This window comes from Oryctolagus cuniculus, chromosome X (assembly GCF_051225735.1).
Source record: "Oryctolagus cuniculus isolate XC-2025 breed Fujian yellow rabbit chromosome X, ASM5122573v1, whole genome shotgun sequence".
Classification (NCBI taxonomy): Eukaryota; Metazoa; Chordata; class Mammalia; order Lagomorpha; family Leporidae; genus Oryctolagus; species Oryctolagus cuniculus.
This window is the reverse complement of record NC_142888.1, coordinates 37,566,578-37,593,827: the sequence shown is the minus strand read 5'-3', so window position 1 is coordinate 37,593,827 and position 27,250 is coordinate 37,566,578. Positions and strand designations below refer to the sequence as shown.

At 41.6% G+C, this 27,250-nt stretch overlaps 1 protein-coding gene across 7 annotated transcripts in view; it reads left to right on the top strand.

The window, feature by feature from the left end:
- The window catches only part of PHF8 (PHD finger protein 8), a 107,492-nt gene that overhangs the window by 17,162 nt on the left and 63,080 nt on the right, over nt 1-27,250 (top strand). For all 7 annotated transcript variants that reach the window (XM_070067348.2, XM_070067349.2, XM_002720027.6 and 4 more), the window contains exons 3-8: nt 4,433-4,518; nt 4,846-4,954; nt 7,168-7,328; nt 8,261-8,402; nt 9,790-9,976; nt 14,288-14,450. In XM_070067348.2, the coding sequence (XP_069923449.1) occupies nt 4,433-4,518; nt 4,846-4,954; nt 7,168-7,328; nt 8,261-8,402; nt 9,790-9,976; nt 14,288-14,450 (848 nt within the window). The remainder of the gene's footprint in view (nt 1-4,432; nt 4,519-4,845; nt 4,955-7,167; nt 7,329-8,260; nt 8,403-9,789; nt 9,977-14,287; nt 14,451-27,250) is intronic.

The following is a 27,250-nucleotide window of genomic DNA, read 5'->3' as shown; positions in this document are numbered from 1 at the left end:
TTAATAAAGATTTATTTATTTATTTATTGAAAGGCAGAGTGCCAGAGAGAGAGGGAGAGACGGAGAAAGAAAGAGGTCTTCCCAAATGGCCGCAATGGCTGCGGCTGGGCCAGTGCAAAGCCCGGAGCCTGGAACACCATTTGGGACTCTCACATGGGTGACAGGGACCCAAGTGCTGGGCCCTTAGCCACTGCTTTTCTAGGTGCATTAGCAGGGAGCTAGATAAGAACCAGAACAGTTGGGATTCCAACCAGCATTTTGATTTTGGATATCGATGTTGTGGGCTGTGTCTTAACCCACTGGACCAGGAGTCTGTTTTGACAAACCCTCTAGGTGATTCTGTCCCTAAAACTTGAGAACCATTGATCTGGTTACATATTGGTGACTTGTACCAGAGTCAGTGGTGATGAGAGTAGTTGGATTTTGAATATATATTGATACAGGAATTGCTGATAGATTGGATTTTGTGGAGTTTTAATGTAAAGGGGAACAGAGTAATGGATCAGTGAGAGAGTAAAGGAGAGGTTTTTAATTTCATATTTTTGGAGACAGAGGTAACCTGTTTTGTGTGCGTGCCAGCACATATGCAGTTATTCTGTTGGTGCATACAGAATTTAATGAAGCCTGTTATATGGCAGACTCACATGCTGGGGACTAGGTAGACAAAGAAAAGATTTCCCAGGTCACTGGAACTTGCTCTGTGTCCTTTGCAGTCCTCCAAGTCCTTTGTGTCTGGAGGACTGGGAGCCATTGGTGGGAAAGGTAGATGCCTCAGCTTCTGGCTTTTTAATTTAAATTAATCAACATTTTTGAATTTGAGACGCAGAGAAGTTCTATCTACTGTTGACTCCCCAAATGCCTGGGAGACAGGAATTTTTAACCTCTGTACTTTAGTGTCTCAGAATACTGCACAGAATGCCCTGATTTGTTGTGGAGATTAAATACCATAATTTATAAGAAGTTTATAGCTCAGTTTTCTTCTCAGTTCCTTTGCTGCTAGCTTCACATTTACTCTGCCACTCACCATCCTATTACCTTGCCTTATTTATTTTTTAGCACTTTTGATATTTCTGGCTCCACTTGTCTGTATCTCTAGAATGTCTACTCCATGAAGACAGTGTCTGTGTTTAATCAATATTGGTTGAATTTATGCACTCATTTACTTAACAAATATTTGAGTGTCTGTGCTAGGTTTTGCAGTACATCTTGGGGATAATTCTTAATCTTGAGACCTGGTGCTGTCATAATTGTCTTCTTCCCTGAGGAAGCCACCCAGAGCAAAACAGCACTAATTACTCTTGGTTCCTGGTGATAATTATTGAGAAAGTGCAGCAATAGCCTGATTTTCATCTCTCTGTGCCCCTGAGCTGAGGAGTTATCTAGCCCAATGTATGTTTGTTGAATTGAATTGAAAAATAAATAAAGCAAGACTGGAAGATGGGGAAGATAAGGACTTTTAGTGAGCAAGATATGTTGTCTACCTAATGTAGTGAGGGCAGACAGCAAGTAAGGGAGTAGTTGCCAGTCAGCTTGGTGAGAGCTGAAATAGGGACTAGTGTGTGGGGCTGACCAAGGCAGCAAGAAAGAGGATTGTTCATGGCAGAGAGCGCCATGTGCAGTCAAGTCCAGAGGCTAGAAAGAACATGGCACTGAGAGTGCAGCTGGTTTTTTTTTAGAACAGAGCTGGCTTCAGGGGTGTGTGACCACTGTAGTCACTTGGGGACCCATGCTTGAGGGTTAATACTCTGCAGTTGTCATCTTGAAATCCTAATAATTTTACTTTCGAAGTTATGTTTTGTATGTAATAGGACCATGGAGCCTGTGCTGGGCACTTAAGACTCCTGTCTCATGTGTGGTCCTACCTCCTGCTGCCTCCCCAAACAGGTTTTTGGCTAGCTACTTGGGGCACCAGGCTCAGATGCAGATATAGATTCAAGTCATGTACATATACCTTGTACACTGCGTCAAGGGGTGGGGTCCCAGGGAACATGTGAGGGACTGCACTTGCCCTTTGAATAGCCCTATATCCCAGGGAGCAGGACAGTAAATAGCAGATAGAAGCCCCATCCATGGTAAATTGAGAAACCATGGAAGAAAGAGCAAAAAAATCTTTTTTTTCTGTTTTTTTTTTTTTTTTTTTGAAAAGGGAATCCCACTTTTTATTTTTACTAGACTCCACAAACTATAGCTGACACTGTATGTGAGGGGCAAAAGATGAGGCCAGAGAAGCAAGGCCTTTTAGGCCATTGTAAGTATATTGTTTACCATAAGAAAAATGATTACCCATAATCCTTCTTTCAGAACCACTGTTAAATATAAAATCTTCTTTTTAGAGTATTTTCATTTAATAAAGTATCTCAAAGTTTAAAATTTGGATTCTATGTCAAAATATGGTTGAATTATTTGGTTATACAGATTGAATATCACATATTCACAGTATTCAGGACCAAGGCAGGCATTTAGTACAGTGGTTAAAACACCACTTGGGGCACCCACATCCCATATTGCAGTGTCTGTGCTTAAATCCTGCTATTGCACACCCTGAGAGCCTTTGCCTGACCCTGGCTGTTGTGGATATTTGGGGAGTAAATGAGCAGATGGAAGACTATCTCTTCTCTCTTTGTCTGTCTGTCTGTCTAGAGAACTCGTCCATCTGCTGATTCACTCCCCAGATGGCCAAAACTGCCAGGGCTAGACCAAGCTTAAGCCAGTAGCCAGGAGCTTCTTCCAGGTCTCCCACATGGGTAGCAGGGGCCCAAGGACTTGGACCATCTTTTCGCTGCTTTCCCAGGCACATTAGCTGCAGGTGGATCAGAGGTGGAGCAGCTGGGACGTGAACCAGTTACCCATATGGAATGCTGGTGTCTCAGGTGGTAGTTTAACACACTGCAAGCCCTAGATTTTTTTTAATTAAATGTTTAGAACCAGAACTTTTTTAGATTTCAGGGATTTCAGAATATCTATTTATAATGAGATATCTTAGGATTGGACATAGGTCTAAACATGAACTTCATTTATGTTTCACATATACATTATACATATAGCCTGGAAGCACTTACTACAATTTTTCTTTTTTTTTTTTTAATTTATTTTTTTTGACAGGCAGAGTGGACAGTGAGAGAGAGAGACAGAGAGAAAGGTCTTCCTTTGCCATTGGTTCACCCTCCAATGGCCGCCGCGGCCAGGGCGCTGTGGCTGGCGCACCGCGCTGATCTGATGGCAGGAGCCAGGTACTTATCCTGGTCTCCCATGGGGTGCAGGGCCCAAGCACTTGTGCCATCCCCCACCGCACTGCCTGGCCACAGCAGAGAACTGGCCTGGAAGAGGGGCAACCGGGACAGAATCCGGCGCCCTGACCGGGACTAGAACCCGGTGTGCTGGCGCCGCAAGGCAGAGGATTAGCCTAGTGAGCCGTGGTGCCGGCCAGTTACTACAATTTTTAAAGTGTGTCTGTTTTCACTGCAACCAGTCACATGCAGATGCATGTTTTTTTCAGTTTGTGGCATCATGTTGGTGCTCAAGTGTCAGATTCTTTTTTTGAAGATTTTATTTATTTGAGAGAGAGTTACAGAGAGAGGGAGAGACAGCGAGAAAGGTCTTCCATCCACTAGTTCACTCCCCAAATGGCTGCAATGGCCATAGCTGGGTCAATCCAAATCCAGGAGCCAGGAGCTTCTTCTAGGTCTCCTAAAGTGGGTGCAGGGGCTCAAGAACTTGGGCCGCCTTCTACTGCTTTCCCAGGCCATAGCAGAGAGCTGGATCAGAAGAGGAGCAGCCAGGACCTGAACCAATATCCACATGGGATGCCAGTGTCATAGGCAGAGTCCCCACTACCCCACAGCACCGGCCTCAGTTGTCAGATTTTGAAGCATTGTGGAGTAAGTGTGCCCAATGTGTTTTGGGTTAAATAAGATATTAATTTCATCTGTTTCTTTTTATGTTTTAAATGTGGATGTTAAAATATTTAAATTACATATTTGGGTGATGGGCATTTTATCTAGTAGTTAAAACTCCACTTCTCACATTGGAGCCCTGGGTTCAAAACTCCATCCCTGGCTCTTGATTCCAGCTTCCTGGTAATGCAGATTCTGTAAGCCAGAGATGATGGCTCAAGTAATTAGGTCCCTCCCACCTACTTGGGAAACCTGGATGGAGTTTTAGGTCTCTGGTTTCAGCCTGCCCTAGCTTCAGCTATTGTGGGCATTTGGGGAACAAACCAGTGGATGGAAGGTATTTTCTCCCTCTCCCTCCCTCCCTCTCTCTCTCCAGTGGATGGAAGATATTTTCCCTCCCTCCCGCCCTCCCTCCCTCTCTCTCCCTCCCTCTCTCTCTCTCCCTCTCTCTCTCTGCCTTTCAAATATATAAAAATATTTACATAAGAATTTTTTTCAATAAAATTTCTATAAACCTTGCCTGTTTTTCTCTTTTCCAGTTGTGTTGGTGTTGAAGAAGAGAAGGCTGCTGACATTGACCTCTACCACTGCCCAAACTGTGAGGTCTTACATGGACCTTCCATTAGTGAGTAGATCTTAGGGGTTTCCAACAGAAGGCTGTTCAGAGGAGAGACAAAGTGAAGTTTAAGAGGGCAGTTGCTTTTGGCTGCACACTGCAGATTTCCCTTAGGAAATAGTGAAGTTTATTAATTTATTTGAAATGTAGAGTGGGTTTGCCTGGAGGAGTTACCCATCTTCACTAGGAGCTTTACTGATTCCTTGAAGGCCTCCTTGATTCCAGATGTTCTAAGGGGGTGTTAGATTAGAAGAGAAAAAGGATCTACTTATGTCTTCGTTCTTGCTCAACTCATAGTCATCCTGTCTCATAATCTCTTGTCTTTTTCTCGCTTAGTGAAAAAACGTCGTGCATCTACCAAAGGGCATGATACACATAAGGGGAAGCCAGTGAAGACTGGAAGCCCTACATTCATTCGAGAGCTCCGGAGTAGGACTTTTGACAGGTGAGGACCTATGCTTCAGGGCTGGTGAGTGCCAGGACTTTGGGAGGCTGAGACTCCTCTCTTCCCAACTTTCCCATTGGTCATCCCATTAGATGCTCCTCAATTTGTGGGTGTCTATGTATTGGTCAGTTTCTGAGAAATAGTAGCCAGAGTAAATATGATATACAGAGTATATTAAGGTCCACTTATAAAAACTTTTGGTAGTTGGGAGTCAGAATTCACATAAATCAAGCGAGGATATTTACATGCACCCAAGGAATGCTACAACTAGAAGTCTTAAAGAGCATAAAGATTAATTCTCTTATTGTGGAGAAGAGGAAACACTTCTAAAAATAAAAATTTTTAGTGGTCATATTTCTTTTTGCAAACAGAATATTTTTTATTAACCTTCACTTATTAAAAATAAATTACTTGAGTAAAAATAATGAGGTAAAAATCAATAAAGCATTTTTACTTTGTTTTTAATTCTCTAGACCATTTTCAGGTCTTTTCTTGAACTTAATGTTTTTTGTTTTGTTTATTTAAAGGTAGTGAGTCTCCTCTCTATCCCAGATCCCAAAATTGACCAATTTCTTGTGTATTCTCTCAAAAATAGTTTTTGCATAAACAAATATATATGTTTATTCCTCTTTTTCTCATTTTTTGACACTAGTGGAAACACTATATTCTGCATCTTCTTGTCTAATCTAAATTATATAACTTGGAGATTAATCCAGAACAGCATATATACGTATTTCTCATTTTTCCCCATTGTCATCTAATATTAAATTGTATGGATATACACTTTATTTAATCTATTGATGAATATTTGATTCCAGTATTTTGCTGTTTAAAAAATCCTGCAGTGAATATCAAGTACTTAAGTTTTTCCATATATGGTGAGTATATGTAGATTTCCTGTCTAAAAGCAAAATTGTTAGATCAAAAAGTAAGAGCTTTAAAAATATAAATATTGCCAATTGTTTCCAAAATGACTTGACCATTTCATACTCCCATAGACAGTGTGTTGGGGTGCTGATTTTCTTACGTCCTGGCCACCACTGTTTTATTTTTTTTGCCCTTTTAATAAGATAAAGAATGAAATCTAGTTTCTACTTAAATTTCTTTGATTATGAAAGAGGTTGATTTTTGTACATTATAAGCAATCTGTCTTTTTCTGTTTTTCTATTAACTGCCTACTTTTGTCGACATCTTATTGATATTTAATGGCTTTCCTTGCAGAAAATCTTATTTTTATATAGTTAAACTTGTTACTATTTTTAGTGAGTACTGGACCTTGTATTTTCTGTGTTTTTTTCTACTGTTCTTATGGCTTTATCTTTTGTAATTTAATCTTTGTGCCATCTAGCATTATATAGAGAATAAGATAGATACTGAGCTAAATATGTTTGACCAAATACAACTTGTCAAATAGTATGCCATTTTATCCAGCATGATTTTTTTAAAAAAGAATCTCAGTTTTTCTTTTTCTTTTTTTAAAAAGAGATTTATTTATTTATTATAAAGCCAGAATTACAGTGAGAGAGAAAGATATCTTCCATCTGCTGGTTCACTTCCCAAAGGGCGGCAACAGCTAGAGCTGGGCCAGGCCCAAGCCATGAACCTGAAACACCATCTGGGACTCCTAATTGGGTAGCAGGAGCCCCAGTACTTGGGCTATTTTCCATTGCTGTCCCAGGAGCATTAGTAGGAAGCTGGATCAGAAGTGGAGTAGCCTGGACCTAAGCCAACACTCACATGGGATGCTGGTGCCACAGGTGGCTGCTTGACCATGCACTGATCTGGCAACATGATTTTTAAAAAATTCCATATTTTCTAGTTAAGTATAAAATTTGTTTTTTTTTTTTTTTCTTTTAAGTTATTTCCTATTTTTTTTTTTGTGCAATGTTTTAAATTGGATGCTATTGCTCTGGTTTAGAACAAATTAGCTAGATTTACCATATATGCTTTTTCTCCCTGGGTAGGCTATTGATTGATTTCTTCCTTTGTCAACCACAGAAGAACACCCTGTTGAATGGATTTTGCCCACCTTTTCTGGTCACCTGGCCTCTTGGACAGGTCATTATTCCCTGGCACATAAAGTTTATGCTATTAATTTCTAACTCACATTAGCTTCTCTCAGGAAGCCTCCATCCATTGAATGAGTGTGGTGAGTGTAGTAGCCCTTTGATAGGCAGGGCTCAGGCTTAGGCTTTCTCTCCTGTGGCCCACAGCTCAGATGAAGTGATCCTGAAGCCCACTGGAAGTCAGCTGACTGTGGAATTCCTGGAAGAGAATAGCTTCAGTGTGCCCATCCTGGTCTTGAAGAAGGATGGGTTGGGGATGACTCTGCCCTCTCCATCATTCACTGTGAGGGATGTGGAACACTATGTTGGTAAGAGGCCACAGACTCTCTCAGCAGTAACATTGTTCACTCCCTTCAAGACCCATGTCCCTTCCTCTTTAGTCTACTTTTTGCATTTCCTTTCTAGCCATCTTAGGAATCTGAGGTGATGTACCTTCCCTGAAGTCATTCTTTGGCAAAACTAGAGCCAAAATCTTACTCTTTTCTTCCTTTTCCTCTTAATAGACTACATAGCCCTATATGGAGCTGCATCTTTTTATCAGGGAAATTCTAGGGATCTTAGTCTCTCTGTCCTCTTGTCCTCTACTGAGATGATAATGCCTTTGACTTTTTTTTTAAAGATGTATTTATTTATTTGAAAGTCAGAATTACACAGAGAGAGATGGAGAGGCAGAGAAAGAGAAGTCTTCCATCCACTGGTTCACTCCCCAGTTGGCTACAATGGCCAGAACTGCACCAATCCAAAACCAGGAGCCAGGAGCTTCTTCTGGGTCTCCCATGAGGGTGCAGGAGCCCAGTGACTTGGGCCATCTTCTGCTGCTTTCCCAGGCCATAGCAAAGAGCTGATTGGAAGTGGAGCAGCCAGGACTCCAGCTGGTGCCCATATAGGATGCCAGCACTGCATGTGCCACAGCGCTAGCCCCAATGCCTTTGACTTTTACCCTTACATACCAGTTGAGTTTTGGGGGGAGAGGAGGAGAAAAATTGATTAACACGGCTGACCCTAGCAGGTGACTGTACTTTGTGTGAGGCTGTGAGTCAGGTAGTTCTGTAACTCTAGCAATACTGGACCTACCACAAAAGTATGATGGATTCTTGCTCCTGCTCCCCAAACCCACACAATACCTGTACATACAATGTCTGAGGAGAGAAGCCTTGAGCAAAAAGCCATTCTATGGACTGGTAAGGGACTGAGAGTTTTCTCAAGACCACCTGGAGCAGAACTTGTCTCTTTACTTCAGGTTCTGACAAAGAGATCGATGTGATTGATGTGACCCGCCAGGCTGACTGCAAGATGAAGCTTGGTGATTTTGTGAAGTACTATTACAGTGGGAAGAGGGAGAAAGTCCTCAATGTCATTAGTTTGGAATTCTCTGACACCAGGTAGGAGGGGCAGGGGTAACAAAAAAGCATGACGAATTGTCTAGAACTTATGATATACTGAGTATCTTTTCTGTGTTCTTCTCCCTTCCTCTTTGTGGTTTCTTCCTTTGAGATGGGGAGCCGAGTTACAGTTTCTAGGGTAGCAGCTTTCATTATAACAACCAAGTCATAATATTTCTTCTGTATAATTTCTAACATTGGATAAATTACACAGTAGCTATTTTAATTTATTTTTATCACCTTCAAGATCTAGGGCAGCTTTCTTTGACCTTTTTCTGTTATTTAGATTGTGGCATGGTCACTGTTTTGACTACCAGGATAAGTCCTTTGTCTAAATTTACTAAATTTACCAAGTAGGTTGTCTAAGGATAAGCATTTGGATTGAAAAAGAAAAGGAAAAGGCTGTATCATAACATTTAAATGATTCTGTCTAGACTTCCACACTCAATAGATAAATAGTCTTCTCAGTGCTCAGAACTGAGGGAAATACCAAGAAATCACATGTCTTTTTGCTCTTAGGAAGCTTGCTGTATGCTCATTTACATTTTTTGACTTTTAGTTTTGAAATAATTAGATATTCCCAGGAAGTTGGTCATGTGTCTTCTTCCAGTGTTCCACATAGTAACATCTTACATTATTATAGTACAATATTAAAACCCTTGCTTTTGTTTTTAAAATACTAGGCTAAACAACCTGAAGATGTTTAAAAACTGTTTCTTTATGCCTCACTTCTGAAAGATGATTTGAGGTAGCTTACAGAGAATGCAGTGAGGTAAAAAAAAGATAATTAGGACAAAAGAAATTTCAGGTATTGAAGTAGGATGCATCTGGTGGGTACTCTGCACATAAAATGTATATAATGAATGTTTTGATAATTGATAGAGATGTATTATAGAGTTTTCACTGAATTTCCTGAAGGTCAGAATAAAGGAGAATGCAACGTTTTTAAGATTTGTGGTTTTACATAGGATAAAAACAACCGGATGTTTCAGAAAAACACTTCTTTACCTGTAACTAAGCCCTGAGAGGTTTCCCTAATGGTTTCTCATAAAGAAGACACTATGAGGTGAGGACAGCACAATAACTTATAAATCAAGGGCCAAGTGAGTAGACTGGTATTGGAGGGTGAGTATGATGAGCATTTAGTAGAGAAAATGACCACCTTCCACTGGGGAAGGCTGTGCAGCTGGAACTTGGGACTTCTGGAGCTGAATGGAATGAGAATGCTGACCAGAATTACAGAAATAAGTATCCTATGTGCCTTTGGGGATTCTATGGAATGAACTTGTTTTCCGTCTTATTTGATCTGACTGAGATGCAGGGTATTTTATTCAGGCTCCAATCCCTGATCAGCTGACATCTACTTTCACTCTCTCTTACTTGCTAGGCTTTCTAACCTTGTGGAGACACCCAAGATTGTTCGAAAACTGTCATGGGTCGAGAACTTGTGGCCAGAGGACTGTGTCTTTGAGAGACCCAATGTGCAGAAGTATTGCCTCATGAGTGTGCGAGATAGTTATACAGACTTTCACATTGACTTTGGTGGCACCTCAGTCTGGTACCATGTGCTCAAGGTATGACTGGATATGGCTTCTAGAGGTAAACAGGCCTTGGGCCCCCTTCTTGTATCAGGTGTCAGCACAAAACAGGCTGCTATGGACCACATACTTACCACATTCTGTTTGGGTAACATTTCCATATAACTGCTTTGTCAGAATTTAGTATTTGGTAGATGTGCCATACACCCTGATGATTGTTTGTCTGTACAGTTTATCAAAATTGTTTTGAAAAGCATCAAATGTCTATGGTTTTTCCAACTGTTTCCTTCTTTAATTGAAGCGATTTATGCTCCTACCAACATGTGTGGTCCTTCAGACCACATATGTCCTTCAGAAATTCCTAGTAACATGAGAGTTCCTCCTCCCTCTCCCCTTCATAGAGTAATTATTTATTTATTTATTTTTAACAGAGTGGACAGTGAGAGAGAGAGAGAGAGAAAGGTCTTCCTTTTGCCGTTGGTTCACCCTCCAATGGCCGCTGCGGCCAGTGTGCTGCGGCCGGCGCACCGCGCCTATCCGAAGGCAGGAGCCAGGAGCCAGGTGCTTCTCCTGGTCTCCCATGGGGTGCAGGGCCCAAGCACTTGGGCCATCCTCCACTGTGCTCCCGGGCCACAGCAGAGAGCTGGCCTGGAAGAGGGGCAACCGGGACAGAATCCGGTGCCCCGACCGGGACTAGAACCTGGTGTGCTGGCGCTGCTAGGCAGAGGATTAGCCTATTGAGCCGCGGCGCCGGCCTAGAATAATAATTTTTTCTTTTTTTGACAGGCAGAGTGGACAGTGAGAGAGACAGAGAGAAAGGTCTTCCTTTTGCCGTTGGTTCACCCTCCAATGGCCGCCATGGCCGGCGCACCGCGCTGATCCGATGGCAGGAGCCAGGTACTTATCCTGGTCTCCCATGGGGTGCACGGCCCAAGGACTTGGGCCATCCTCCACTGTACTCCCGGGCCATAGCAGAGAGCTGGCCTGGAAGAGGGGCAACCAGGACAGAATTCGGCGCCCCGACCGGGACTAGAACCCGGTGTGCCGGCGCCGCAAGGCGGAGGATTAGTCTAGTGAGCTGTGGTGCCGGCCTCCAACATCTTTTTTAAAAAGATTTATTTATTTATTTGAAAGGCAGAGTGACAGAGAAAGAGGGAGAGACAGAGAGGGATCATCTGTCTGCTGATTCACTTCCCAAATGCTTGCAATAGCCAGGACTGGACCAGGCTGAAGCAAGGAGCCAGGAACTCCATCCAGGTCTTCTACACGGGTGGCTGTGACTAAAGTACTTAAGCAATCATCTGCTGGCTTCCAAATGCATGAGCTGGAAGCTGGATCAGAAGCGTAGTACACAGCACTCTGATATGGGATGTAAGCTTCCTTGTAGTGGCTTAACTTGTTGTACCACAACGCCATCCCTATAAATGATTTCTGAGGGCTGGAGAGCAAATTACTTAAATACTTTTGATTGTTACTGTTTTCTACCCTTGTTCATATTATTTAGTTTTCTTACCAGAAATGCCAAGGAAAGAGCAGAAATCTTGGATTATAGCTCTGTCCAAGTGATCACAAATTCTGAAGTAGCTGTTTTCTTTTTTTTCCTTTTTCAATTTCAATTTTAATTTTTTTTTAATTTGACAGAGTTAGACAGTGAGAGAGAGATACAGAGAGAAAGGTCTTCCTTCTGTTGGTTCACCCCCCAGATGGCTGCTACGGCTGGAGCTACACCTTCTGAAGCCAGGAGCCAGGTGCTTCCTCCTGGTCTCCCACATGGGTGCAGGTGCCCAAGCGCTTGGGCCATCCTCCACTGCCTTCCTGGCCACAGCAGAGAGCTGGACTGGAAGAGGAGCAGCCAGGACTAGAACCCGGTGCCCATATGGGATGCCAGCGGTGCAGGCAAAGGATTAGCCAAGTGAGCCACGGCGCTGGCTCCCTCAATTTTAATTTTTAAAAGCTATTTGAAAGAGAGAGATAGACTGACAGATTTTCCATCTGCTTTTTTTTTTTTTAAGGAAACTTTGTATGTTTGAAGGTGAAGGTTATAATTTTTTTATCAATTTCTTTTAAAGATTTTTTTATTTATTTACTTGAAAGTCAGAGTTATACAGAGAAGAAGCAGAGTGTGTGTGTGTGTGTGTGTGTGAGAGAGAGAGAGAAAGCGAGAAAGAGGGAGAGGTCTTCCATCTGATGGTTCACTCCCCAGTCGATCACAATGGCTGGAGCTGCGCTGATCCGAAGCAAGGAGCCAGGAGCTTCCTCCGGGTCTCCCCTGTGGGTGCAGAAGCCCAAGGACTTGGGCCATCTTGTACTGCTTTTCCAGGCCATAGCAGAGAGCTGGATCTGAAGTGCAACAGCCAGGTCTCAAACCGGCGCCCATATGGGATGCTGGCATGCAGACAGCGGCTTTATCTGCTATGCCACAGCACCGGTCCCTGCTCCACTTCTTATCTAGCTCTCTGCCAATGGCCTGGGAGAAGTAGCAAGATGACCCAAGTGCTTGAGCATCTACCAACCATGTGGAAGACCTGGAAGAAGCTCTTGGCTCCTGGCTTCAGCCAGACCCAGCCCTGACCATTGCGGCTATCTGGGGAATGAACCAGCAAATAGAAGATCTCTGTCTTTCTCTCTCCCCTCTCTCTGTAACTTTCATGACAGACAGTGAGAAGATGAGACACAGAGGAAGTTTTCCTTCTGTTGGTTCCCTCTCCAAATGGCCGCAACAGCTGGAGCTGCACCAATCCAAAGCCAGGAGCAGATGTTTCTTCCCAGTCTCCCACACGGGTGCAGGGGCCCAAGCATTTTGGCCATCTTCCACTGTTTTCCCAGGCCATAGCAGAGAGCTGGATTGGAAGAGGAGCAGCTGGGACTGGAACCGGCGCCCATATGGGATGCCGGTGCCAAAGGTTTAACCTGTACCACCATGCCGGCCCAAATAAATAAAATCTTTAAAAATGTTTTATTAGTCTGTAAACTGGATGTTTTGTTGGCTTACCATAAAGAAATTGAAATATGTAAATGAAAGTGTTTTTATGCAAATGTAAATTTTTTTTAAAGATTTATTTATTTGAAAGTCAGAGTTACACAGAGAGGAGAGGCGGTGGGGAGGGGGTCTTCCATCCAATGGTTCACTCCCCAAATGGCCGCAACAGCTGGAGCTGCACTGATCCGAAGCCAGGAGACAGGAGCTTCTTCTGGGTCTCTCACGCGGGTACAGGGGCCCAGGGACTTGGGCTATCTTATACTGGTTTCCCAGGCCATAGCAGACAGCTGGATTGGAAGTGGAGCAGCTGGGTCTCGAACGGCGCCCACATGGGATGCTGGCACTTCAGGCCAGGGCATTAATCCACTGTGCCATAGTGCTGGCCCCAAGATTTAACTTTTACTTAAAAATAAAAAGTAGTTTAATTTTTATAGAAGAGTTTCAAAAATAATGGAACGAATTCCTGTGTGCCCTTCACCCAGATTCCCAAATGTTATGATTTGTTACATTCTCTTTTTCTAAAGTAGACGTAACAAAGTGTTTTTTTCTGAGATATTTGAGAGTATAGATATAGTCCCTTTATCTCGAGTGTGCAGTCTTAAAAGTAAATCATGCTCTTATATAATATAATTATCTAGTTACCAAATTAGGAAATTAACATTGATGCAGTTCTACTAATTACAGATATGAGTTTGTCCAGTTATACAGATTTTTCTAGTGTTGGTTTTCTCTGTTCTGATTTACTATTGTGAAATTTTGATTAAACCAGTCAAGCTCTCAGGATGTCTTTGTGCTGGTGAGTTTTCGTTTCTTATCTAGTGATTATCAAAGAAAACACGATTAAGAAATAAAATGTTCTAACAGATAATCACCTAATGTAATCTTAGAAATCCTTGGGTGATTACTGAACTTTTAAACTTTTATTAACTTTGATTGCAGGTGTGAGAAGGAACATTCAGTAATGGCATTTAAAGACAACTTCAATTTTCTTTTCATCAGTAATGTGGCCTTAAATTCTCCTAGGGCTAGTGGTATTGATCTACTCATTTGTAGAGGCCATTTTTCATTTGGCATTGTGTCTAAAATAGGAATACTTGGTGTCCATTTATCCTAACTTGAACAATTTTGTTTGAAATGACCTTTCCAAATTGTTTTTGTCAAATTTATAGGAATTCGGCAGTGCAAAGTGCAAAAAGACCTTTTCAAGTTTTCCAATTCCACATAAAAATGATTGTTAGATGGGTTTTGAACTCTGGCAGATAGTCAGCAGTCTTTGAGCATGAGAGAATTTCCCTTTGCAGCACCCCTGATGGACTTTTCTGGAAACCAAATGTATTTTGGGGTACTTCAATCTCTATTTGTTTCAGGGTGAGAAGATCTTCTACCTGATCCGCCCAACAAATGCCAATCTGACTCTGTTTGAGTGCTGGAGCAGCTCCTCTAATCAGAACGAGATGTTCTTCGGGGACCAGGTGGAGAAGTGCTACAAGTGTTCAGTGAAGCAAGGACAGACGCTTTTCATTCCTACAGGTCTTCCTTGGGCCCCGGTGGGAGGGTTTGTGTAGGGATGGAAAGAATAAGGGAGCTTGTGGCACCACAAGTTGACCACTTCCCATAATGCATTAGTCTGTTTATATGGATATCTCTGTCGTATCAGTTGAGGCTCAGAACTGGACCTCAAGAAAACTCGTGTGGTGACCAGTGGGCAGCATGGTTCCTTGGGGAGGCTGCAAGTGAACAGTGAGGGGAGAGTTGTCCACGAGGAAGGTGATGGATTCTTTTCACTGGGTCAATGGTCAACTTGTCAGACAGATAGAAAATAGGATTTCATAGCCTCATGACTAAGTGACTGGAAAGCTGGCATTCTAGGCTATAAATCAATGACCTCAGGCAGGAGTGGGTTTTTTTTTCTCCCTTAAAAATATACATGCCTGTGCTTCACCCCTATAATTATGAATTCTTAAATCCAGGTAGAGTCTGCATATGTGGTTTTTTTAAACCTAGAAGCCTTTTATTTAAGGTATACAAACTTCATGCATTTCATAAATACAAATTTAGGAACATAATACAAATTTAGGAACCATACCCTCCCTCCCAACTAAATATGTGGATTTTTAAAAAGTCTGCACCTCATTGTTTCCATTTGGGAGAACTGATATCTTTAATTTGTTAGGTCTTTCATGAACACAGTATGTCTTTCCGTTTGTTTCGATTTCCCTTGGTTTCTTTTTTTTTTTCTTTAAGATTTATTTTATTTATTGAAAGAGTTACAGAGAGAGGTAGAGACAGAGAGAGAGGTCTTCCATCTGCTGGTTCACTCCCCAGATGGCTGCAATGGCCGGAGCTGCACTGATCTGAAGCCAGGAGCTTCTTCCAGGTCTCCCATGTGGGTGCAGGGGCTCAAAGACTTGGGCCATCTTCTACTGCTATCCCAGGCCATAGCAGAGAACTGGATCGGAAGAGGAGCAAGCCGGTATTATAACCAGCACCCATATGGGATACCAGTGCTTCAGGCCAAGGCGTTAACCCACTGCGCCACAGTGCCGGCCCCTCCCTTTGTTTCATTAATCATAATTAATGTTAAGTTTTCTTGACATGTTTGATATAATTCTCTAGTGAAGTCATATAGACTTGGATATTTCTTTGGTGGGAAATTTTTAATTAAAATTTAATTTTCTTTTTAAAATTTAATAAGTGAATTAATTTACTTGAGCTATAGAAAATGGTGGGAGTGGTTAGGGGTAGGAGAAAACATGCGAGTGCTCCAACTGGGCTGGGAAACCAAGCCAGGTCTTGCACACAGGTGGCAAATATCTAGTTAAGCCATCACTGCTGCCTCCTAGGGTTCCCGTTAGCATGAAGCTAGTTAGGAGATAGAACTGATGATTGAACTCAGTCACTCTGATGTGGGGCACAGGTTTCTAACTGGTATCTTAATCACTAGGCCAAATGCTGCCCTATTCAATTGCCTTAATTTTTATGAGGCCATTCAAATTATCTATTTCACATTGGATGAATTGTGGGAGTCTGTTTTTTTCAAGGAATTGGTATATTTTATAAAATCTGAATTGTCAAATTTATGTGTGTAAAGTATTTATTATCTTTTTAAAAAATTTAAGTATTTAATTGAAAGGTAGAGACAGGGGGGAGACAGAGAAAGAGATCTTATCTGAGGGTTCACTCCCCAAATGCCTACAACAGCAAGAGCCAGTCCAGGCCAAAATTAGCAACCAGGAACTCAATCCAGATCTCTTATATGGATGACAGTGACCCAAGTACTTGAGCCATCACCTGCTGTCTCCCAGTATGTAAATCCCAGGAAGCTGGAAGCCCAGACACTCCAGTATGGGATGTGAGTGTCCTAAGTGGCATCTTAACCATTACACCATTATAATTTTGTTTTCTTCCAGAACACAAGTGGTATCCTGATTCATTCCTCTATTACTTATGTGTGTCTTCTCTCTTATTCATGTTAGTCTTACCTAGAGGTTGGTCAACTTTATTATCTTTTCAAAGAACCACATTATGTTTCATTGTTTTCTCTGTTGTCTGTTTTCAGTTGAATTGATTTCTGCTTTTATCTTTATTGTTCTTCTGCTTGCTGTGGGTTTATTTTGCTCTCCTTTTTCTACTCTTGAGATGGGAGCCTAAATTATGGATTTAAAACTTTCTTTCCTAATGTAAACATGTGCTGTAAATTTCCCTCTTAGTACTGATTTAACTATACCACATAAGTTTTGATATATTGTATTTTCATTTAGTTAAATGTGCTTTTGAAAAAAATTAAGGTATAATCCATATAACATAAAATGTAGTACTTTAAAGGACATAATTAATTTGTTTTTAGTATATTTATAAAGTTATACATGCATCACTGCTATCTAATACCAGAAAATGTTCATCACTTCCGAAAGAAACCCCATATCTCCTCTCCCTCAGTCCCTGGCAACTACTTTTGTACTTCCCCTGTATACAGATTTTGCTCTTCTGAATGTTTCATATAAATGTAATTAATATGTTTTCTTTTGTGTCTGGCTTCCTTTACTCAGCATGTTTTCAAGATTCATCATGTTACAGCATTTATCAGTAATTCATTTTTAAAAGCCTAATAATGCCATTGTGTAGATATGGCATATTTTATTTATCCATGTATCAGTTGATGAATTGTTTTTACTTTTGGCTCTTACAAGTAATGCTGCTATAAACATTCATTTATGTTATTTGTGTAAATATACATAAATTAGGCATCCCAAATCTAAAATCTGAAATGCTCCAAAATCTGAAGCTTTTAAGAAGCAGCCTGACACAGAGGAACATTTCACACCTGACTTTATTTGATAGGTCGCGGTCAAAACTCAGGCAGGATGGGCATTTAAACTTAGTGGTTAAGATGCCTGCATCCCATATTTGAGTGCTTAGATTCAATGCCTGGCTCTATTCTTGACTGTAGCTTCTTGCTAATGCAGACTGTGAGAGGCACTGGTGATGACTCAAATGCTTGGGTTCCTGCTACCCATGTGGGAGACCTGGATTGAGTTCTCAGCTCCCAGCTTTGGCTCTGCATCATGGGTATTTGGACAATTAACCAGCACTTTGGGTGGGAGACAGAGAGAAAGGTCTTCCTTTTGCCGTTAGTTCACCCTCCAATGGCCGCCATGGCCGGCGCACCACGCTGATCCGATGGCAGGAGCCAGGTACTTCTCCTGGTCTCCCATGGGGTGCAGGGCCCAAGGACTTGGGCCATCCTCCACTGTACTCCTGGGCCATAGCAGAGAGCTGGCCTGGAAGAGGGGCAACCGGGACAGAATTCGGTGCCCCGACCGGGACTAGAACCCGGTGTGCCAGCGCCACAAGGCGGAGGATTAGCCTAGTGAGCCGTGGCGCCGGCCTCCCTGCCTTTCAGATAAGTTTAAAATTTTTTTAAAACTGCCAGTATACTAAAAATACTGCATCATATTTTCTTGATGCTAGGGTAGGTGTTTGCAGCAGTTAAGCTGCTACCTAGGATGCCTGAATCCCATATCAGAGTGCCTGGTTTGTGTCCCAGCTCCTCCACTTTAAATTCAGCTTCCTGCTAAGGCACATCCTGAGAGGCAACAGCAGATAGATGAAGTGCTTGTGTCTTTTTCACCCGTGTGGGAGGCCTGGATTGTGTTCTGGGCTTCTGGCTTCAGCCTTTCTGTTGCAGGCATCTGAGAGTAAATCTAGGGATAGAAGATCTCTGTCTCTCTGCCTTTCAAATAAAGTGACAATAAATAAATTTTTCAAAATTACCATAGGCTAAGCATATATATATATATATGAAATACAAATGAATTTTTTATTTAGAATTGGGTTCCATCCCCAAGATATCTCATTTTGTATATATAAATCTTCCAAAATCCATAATCTAGGACTTCTGGTCTTAAGCATTTTTGATAGGGATACTCAACTTATATTTTCAATTTTCCTGCATGTAGACCTAGGAAGGAATTTAACTGTGTTTAAACTTTCAAAGAAATGCCAGACTGTTTTCCAAGGCAGCTGCATGTGCTATTTTATATTCTTGACAGCAGGAATGAGGGTTCCAATTTCTTCATATCCTCCCCAACATTTGTTATTGTCTGTCTGTATGATTACAGCCATCCTAGTGAGAGTAAAGTGGTGTACTATTGAGTTTTTGGTTTATATTTTCCTAATAACTATTGGTGTTGAACTTCTTTCCACATGGTGATTGGACATTTATGTATCTTTTCTTTTGGTTGGAGAAAGAAATACTCAGTCAAATTCTTGGCCCATTCATAAATTAGATTCTCTTTTTATTGTTGATTTGTAAGACTACTTTACATGTTTTGTATTCTAGACCTTTATCAGATATATGATTTGAAAATATTTTTTCTTAAGGCTTTTTCACTTTCTTGATAGTATCATACAAGGCACTAATTTATGAATTTTGATGTCCCATTTTTTTTATTTGCTTATTCTTTTGATGTCTAAGAAACTGGTGCTTAATTCAGAACATAAATATTTACTTTAGTTTTTTTTTAAGGCAGAGTTACAGAGAGAGAGAGGGACAGACAGAGATCTTCCGTCTGCTGATGCACTCCCCAAATGGGTGCAAAAGCTGGAGCTAGCCGGTCTGAAGCCAGGAGCCAGGAGCTTCTTCTGGATCTCCCACATGGGTGCAGGGGTCCAAGCACTCAGGCTATCTTCTGCCGCTTTCCCAGGTGCATTGTCAGGAAGTTGGATGGGAAGCTGAGCAGCTGTGACTCACACTGATGCCCACATGGGATGTCAGTGCTGTAGGCAGCAGGTTTACCCACTATACACAACACCAGCCCCCTTTATTTAGGTTTAAAGATTTGTTTATTTGAAAGGCAAAATGATGTATGAGAGAGAGAGCAAGAGCTATCAATCTTCCATCTACTGGGTTATTCCACAAATGTCTGCAACAACCTGGTCTAGGCCAGGCCAAAGCTAGGAACCAGGAACCAGAAACTCCATCCGGATCTCCAACATGAGTGACAGCTACCCAAGCACTTGGGCCATCATCTGCTGCCTCCCAAAAGTATTAGCAGGAAGCTGGATCAAAGCATGGAATAGTTGAGTCTTGAACCAGGGACTCTGATATGGGATGCAGGTATCCCAAGCAGCAGCTTAACCCACAGTACCACAGTACCTGTTCCTCAGGATCGTAAAGATTTGTGCCTATGCCTCTAAGTATTTTATAGTTTTTAGTTCTTACATTTAAATCTTTAATCCATTTTAAGTTAATTTTTATATGGCATGAGGCAAGGGTCCAATTTCATTCTTTGCACTGTAGCTATCCAGTTGTCCCAGAACCATGTGACAAGACCTATTCTGTTCATCAGTGAATTGTCTTGACACCTTAGTCAAAAGTCAGGACCATAGATGGATGGGTTTATTTTTTGGCCATAAATTCTATTCCATTGCTCTACATGTCTCTTATGTGTAGTATCATATTGTCTCAGTCACTGTGCATTTGAAACTGGTTGTTTCAGCCCTCCAACTTGATTTATTTTTTCAAAATTATTTTGGCTATTCTTGGTCCCGTGAATTTTCCCATGAATTTTTAGGTTCAGATTTTTAAACTGCTTTTACTGGTTATTCTAGTTACTTTTTATTTGCTCTTGATTTACTGTTCAGTGGTTGTACTAGTTGTTATATTTTACATAGCATATCTCAGTCTACTGGTATTTATGTTTAGCAGTTTGAGGGAAGGGTTGAAAACTTACAGAATTCTGTTTACATCCCACTTCCCATCCATTTTCTAATATTTTCCTATGTCTTAACTTTTTTCCATGAAGTTCTCATAAGTATTTTCTCTGCAGACCCTGAAAGCTACATCACACTGTGTTAATAACTTTTTCTTCAACTGCCAAACATAATTTAGAAAGCTCAAGAGAAGGAAATTCTGTTATGTCTTTTCTTTCATTCTGTCTTCCTTTATGGTGTTCGTTACGAGATTTCTTCTTTTGTAATTTTTTCTGTTTAGAGTTTCATGGTAGGTCTGATTGCAGCAAATTTTCTTAATTTTCCTTATCTGTAAGTATCGCGATTTCCCTTTTGCTCCTGAGATATATTTTTGCTGGATATAGAATTCTGGATTGATAGGTTCTTATCTTTCAGCCCTTGAAGAATGTTGTATTGCTTCCTTTGAGTTGTTTTTCCCCTATAGATAAATGAGTCATTCAATACTCCTTTCAGTAATTGTTTTTCTTTTTCTTTAGTTTTAAGCAGTTTGGGATGTGTTTTGGCATGTATTACTTTGGGTTTATAATGCTGTGTATGTTCACTTAGCTTCTTGAATGTGTAGGTGTATGTCTTTTGCCATAGTTGTGAACTTTTTAAATATTATTTCTTCAAATACTTTAACTTCTCTTTTTTAGAGTGATGGTTATATGAATGTTGTGTTTTGTTTTAGTCCTTCAATCCCCTAAGCATTTCTTTCTCTCTGTTAATGTTCAGATTGGGTAATTGCTATTGATTTATCTTTAAATTCTCAGTTTTCTTTCTACCATCTCTAACATTATGTTGTATAATTTTGGATTTTTTATTGCACAGATCTGTTTTTCTGTTCATGTATCAATAGCACTGATTTGATTTTATTAATTTTGTAGAATGTTTAATATGTGTTTAAGCCAGTCATCCTCTATGTAGAAAACTATTAAGTTTTCTATTCTAAGGCATTTATTTACCCATCTTTGAATCCTTTGACAGCTTTGGGTACTTGATAACTGCTTAGTGAATTGAAATTTGCCTACTATGTATTTGATTTAGATTAATTTATGTCTTGATAGAAATGTTCAGTCCATAAGCATTGAGTGTTGATTCTGTGTCTCAGCATTCGGCTAGGTGCTAGGGATAGATCGAAAGGACATTTCAGCATGATGTTCTTATAACCACGGTAACACCAATAGAGATATTCACCAGAAGTTTTGGAAGCACAAAGAACAGTACTTGGTTTCACAAGTGGTTTTTGGAAATCTTTTTTTTTAACTTTTATTTAATAAATATAAATTTCCAAATTACAGCTTTTGGATTATAGCGCCTTTTTTCCCCCATAACCTCCCTCCCACCTGCAACCATCCCATCTCCCACTCCCTCTCCCATCCCATTCACATCGATTCATTTTCAATTATCTTTATATACAGAAGATCAATTTAGTATATACTAAATAAAGATTTCAACAGTTTGCACCCACACAGAAACACAAAGTGTAAAGTACTGTTTGAGGACTAGTTATAGCATTAATTCACATAGTACAACACATTAAGGACAGAGATCCAACATGGGGAATAAGTGCACAGTGACTCCTGTTGTTGATTTAACAATTGACACTCTTATTTATAACGTCAGTAACCACCCAAGGCTCTTGTTATGAGCTGCTAAGGCTATGGAAGCCTCTTGAGTTCGCCAACTCTGATCTTATTTGGATAAGGACATAGTCAAAATAGAAGTTCTCTCCTCTCTTCAGAGAAAGGTACCTGCTTCTTTGATGGCCCGTTCTTTCCGCTGGGATCAGGAAATCTTATCAGAGTTATATTTGAAGGATGAGTATGGATTGACCTAGGAGAGGAAGGCAGGAAAGGTGGTTAAGATATAGGGAAAGACACAAGTGAACCAAGGCTGTGTGAGGCAGTTTATGACTACTAGAGCCTGAAGAGCCAAGGCTTGGAAGTGGATGAAGCTGAAAGCCATTAAAGGCCAATGGTTTGTTTATTTAATTTCTAATGGGTCAGCTGGTGCCGCGGCTCACTAGGCTAATCCTCTGCCTTGCGGCGCCGGCACACCGGGTTCTAGTCCCGGTCGGGGCGCCGGATTCTGTCCCGGTTGCCCCTCTTCCAGGCCAGCTCTCTGCTGTGGCCAGGGAGTGCAGTGGAGGATGGCCCAAGTCCTTGGGCCCTGCACCCCATGGGAGACCAGGATAATTACCTGGCTCCTGCCATCGGATCAGCGTGGTGCGCCGGCCATTGAAGGGTGAACCAATGGCAAAGGAAGACCTTTCTCTCTGTCTCTCTCTCTCACTGTCCACTCTGCCTGTCAAAAAAAAAAATAAAATAAAAAAAAATTTCTAATGGGATATTTCAGATGTAGCAAAAAATATAATGAATAAAATTGTACTTATAATTAAACTAAAAATATAAAATATGCCATATATATTTGAATTTTCCAATAATACCACTCCTTTTTTTAAAAAGACTTATTTATTTGAAAGAGTTACACAAAGAAGGAGAGGCAATGAGAGAGAGAGAGAGAGGGAGAGAGAGAGGTCTTCCATCGCTGGTCCACTCTGCAATTGGCTGTAATGGCCGGAGCTGTGCTGATCTGAAGAAAGGAGCCAGGAGCTTCTTCAGGGTCTCCCATGTGGGTTCAGGGGTTGAAGGACTTTGGCCATCTTCCACTGCTTTCCCAGGCCATAGCAGAGAGCTGAATTGGAAATGGAGCAACCAGGACTTGAACCAGTGCCCATATGGGACACTGGCACTGCAGGCGGTGGCTTTACCGCAGGTGGCAGCTTTACCTGCTATGCCACAGCCACAATATCTCTTCTTAATTACATGGTCATTCTTCCCTCTCAGAGCTAACCATTGTCCTGAAGTTAGTGTTTCCGATTCTCATGCATTTTTATCCTTCTGTTTCATAGACATGCCTCACCAAACAGTTATTTTTTCACATGTTTTTAAATGTTATACAAATGGACACATTGATTACATTATTCTCAACTTTATTCTCTGAACATTGACTGTGAGGTACATGTTGATACATGTAGCTATAGTTCATGCATTTCACTTTTTTTATAGTTTTCCATTTTATAAGCTTATGAAAATGTATTCATTCTCCTGTGGGTGGACATTTCATTGGAGATTTTTAAGACAGGGAATGGATGACATGGGGAGATATGCATTATAGATAGATCATTTAGGATTGGATATGGATGACAGATTTTAGATTGGTATAGAGCAATGGTTTATAAACATTTTGTATTCCTTTATACTTTTTTTAAAGATTTATTTATTTGGAAGAGTTACAGAGAGGCAGAGAGAGAGAGAGGGAGAAAGAGAGAGAGAGAGAGAGAGGGAGAGGTGTCTTGTATCCGCCGGGTCACTCCTCAGTTGGCTACAACAGCTGGAGCTGGGCTGACCCGAAGGCAGGAGCCAGGAGCTTCTTCCAGGTCTTCTGCGCAGGTGCAGGGGTCCAAGGACTTGGGCCATCTTCCACTGCTTTTCCAGGCCATAGCAAAGAGCTGCATTGGAAGTGGAGCAGCTGGGACTCAAATCGGCGCCCATATGGGACACTGGCACTGCAGGCCGTGGCTTTGCCCACTATGCCACAGCCCCAATCCCCTCCTGTATACTTTTAAAAATCATTGCAAACCCAAAAGAACTTTTTCTTGTGTAGTATAGATTTATCAATCTATATATTAAAACAAGTTTTTTCATTTTTGAAGTGTTATTTATTTGAAAGGCAGAGTTGCAAGGAGTGAGGGAGACAGATTTTCCATCTGTTGGTTCACTCCCCAAATGACTGCAATGGCTCGGGCTGATCCAGGCTGAACCCAAGAGCTAGCTTCATCTGGGTCTCCCATGTGGGTACAGAGACCCAAGCACTTGGACTATCTTCTCATCTTCTGCTGTTTTCCTAGGCACATTAGCAGGGAGCTGGATCAGAATTGGAGCAGCTGGGATTTGAAGCCATGGTCATATGAGATGCTGGCATTGCAGGTGATGGCTTAACCAGCTGCGTCACAACACAGGCTCCAAAAACAAAATTTTTAAACATATATGTATTAATTCATGGAGAAATAATAAACCTATCAAATTTTAGTATTTTTGAAAAATAACTTTTAAGCAAAATCATTTAGTGAGAAGTGTTACATTGTTTTATATTTTTGCAAATCTTTAGTGTCGAGGATAATAGAAAATGACTGCATTCTCAAATCTGTTTCTGCCTTTAATATTATGTCATATCCTCTTCGGGAAACATGGTATACCTGCAAGAAGTTGACGGTAAAAAAGACAAAGAATACCTTTTTTTCCTAGAGTCAAATACAGAAATACTTCATTAGCAAGGACAGAATCACCTGATCTCAAGGATGTGTGTAGGATTCTAGAATAAATGATCTTGGGCAGCAAACATGAATACTAACAAGAGTAGGCATCCCAATGTGTCTGTCTCACAGCTGTCCAGTATAAGCAAGGAAAAACAAGAGCAATACTTGTACCACAAATTGACTGTGAAACACTTCATTACTTAGGAAAAAGGTAACACATGGTCACAACTCCTAACTAGAAAAAAGGAGCTTTTTGAATATTAATTGGGTCAAGCAGTCTTGTTAAATTGTATTTCTGCCTGATACTGATTTCCTCTCTATATGTGAGATCAATGTACATGTTAATAGGAATTATTAGTCTTTCTGATTGAGGCAGTTCAAACCCATTTCATCTCAGAACACTAGGTCTAAGATTCAACTTGTTGTAGCATTGATATATTTTCTATGATCTTGAGTGATGTTAAATCAGAATGTTAATATAATCTGAAAAACATTTATGGCATAAGGGAACCGTATGTAAGTATGTATACACACATACATATATGTACATGTATATACATTCACATATATATAAATAAAGTATCCTAAAATCACATTACAGAATTTATATTTAAAATTAAAATGATTTAAGCATTTAGTTTTCTTGTAGCCAGTCATGTATAATTTTTTTAAAGATTTATTTATTTATTTAAGAGGCAGAGTTATAGACAGGGAGAGACAGAGAGAGGTCTTCCATCCATTGGTTCACTCCCCAAATGGCTGCAACAGCAGGATCTGGGCCAATATGAAGCCAGAAGCCAGAAGCTTCTGCCAGGTCTCCCACATGGGTGCAGGGACCCAGGTATTTGGGCCATCTTTCATTGTTCTCCCAGGCCATAAGCAGAGAGCTGTATTGGAAGAGGAGCAGCTGGGACTTCAACCGGCGCCCATAGGGATGCCAGTGCTGCAAGTGGAGGCTTAGCCTACTATGCCACAGCGCCTGCCTGTAGCCAGTAATTTAATTAAGAAAGGACCATCAATGTTTTGATAAGATCCCCTTTGAACACAATATTTTTCATGATTTTTTAATGCTCAGAAAATTCTACTTTCAGTCTCCAAAGGGCTTCCTAAGATATAATTTAAAGTGGAACAAATGTTGTCTTTTTTTTTTTAAAGATTTATGTATTTATTTGAAAGAGTTACACACAGAGAGAAGGAGAGGCAGGGAGGGAGGGAGGGAGGGAAGGAGGGAAGGAGGGAAGGAGGGAGAGGTCTTCCAACCATTGGTTCATTACCCAATTGGCTGCAATGGCCAGAACTCAGCCAATCAGGAGCCAGGAGCCAGGGGCTTCTTCCGGTTCTCCCACGTGTGTACAGGAGCCCAATGACTTGGGCCATCTTCTACTGCTTTCCCAGGCCATAGCAGAGAGCTGGATTGGAAGTGGAGCAGCCAGGACTCGAATTGGTGCCCATTTGGGATGTCAGCACTGCAGGTGGTGGCTTTACCTGCTGTGCCACAGCACTGGCCCCACAAGTGTCTTCTGATTCTAGTTGAAACAGTGAAATAGTTTCTGTCTAAATTCTGGGAAATCTTAAATAATATGCCTTCTTTGTGAAGCTGAAGAAAGATCAAATCACACAAAGATAAAGGTTGCAATAGATACCAAGGTGGGTAAATGGCCAATTATTTTTGGTCATCATTTGTGCAAAGCCAGGTGGTAAAATTGGGCCAAATCTGATGGCTAGTGTGAGGATGGTGTTTTCCTATTTGATGCATAAGAAATTATTGTATGAAAATATGAGGATAGAAGAGGGAGCAGCTTTGTGCTTCCTGCTGTGTTATCTTTTTTTTTTTTTGACAGGCAGAGTGGACAGTGAGAGAGAGAGAGACAGAGAGAAAGGTCTTCCTTTGCCGTTGGTTCACCCTCCAATGGCCGCCGCGGCCGGCGCGCTGCGGCCGGCGCACCGCGCTGATCCGATGGCAGGAGCCAGGAGCCAGGTGCTTTTCCTGGTCTCCCATGGGGTGCAGGGCCCAAGCACCTGGGCCATCCTCCACTGCACTCCCTGGCCACAGCAGAGGGCTGGCCTGGAAGAGGGGCAACCGGGACAGAATCCGGCGCCCCGACCGGGACTAGAACCCGGTGTGCCGGCGCCGCAAGGCGGAGGATTAGCCTAGTGAGCCGCGGCGCCGGCCCCTGCTGTGTTATCTTTATTATGTTCCCAGTTTCACTTAGACTAAAACTAGATTGCCACAGAATTTTCCTTTTTTTTTTTTTTAAGATTTATTTATTTATTTGAAAGAGTTAGGAGAGGCAGAGAGAGAGCGAGGTCTTCTGTCCGATGGTTCAATCCTCAGATGGCCGCAATGGTCGGAGCTGCACTGACCTGAAGCCAGGAGCCAAGAGCTTCTTCCGGGTCTCCCACATGGGTACAGGGGCCCAAGGTCTTGCGCCCTCTTCTACTGCTATCCCAGGCCATAGCAGGGGGCTGGATTGGAAGAGGAGCAGCCAGGACTAGAACCGGCGCCCATATGGGATGCTGGCACTGCAGGCCAGGGCGTTAACCAACTGCACCACAGCGCCGGCCCCACCACAGAATTTTCTAATCACTAACCACCTTTTCCACATTACTGCTTTCTCTGTCGCTTTATATTTTTTGTTGCTGGAGTTCCTGCAGGTTTCTTGGTGTCTTGTGGGTATGATATTACTTATATCAGTAGAAGCTGTTGCTGTACTCCCATATCTTGGCAGTGTGGTTGAGCTGCTTCTTAAAAATATCATGAATATAGATTTGGCCT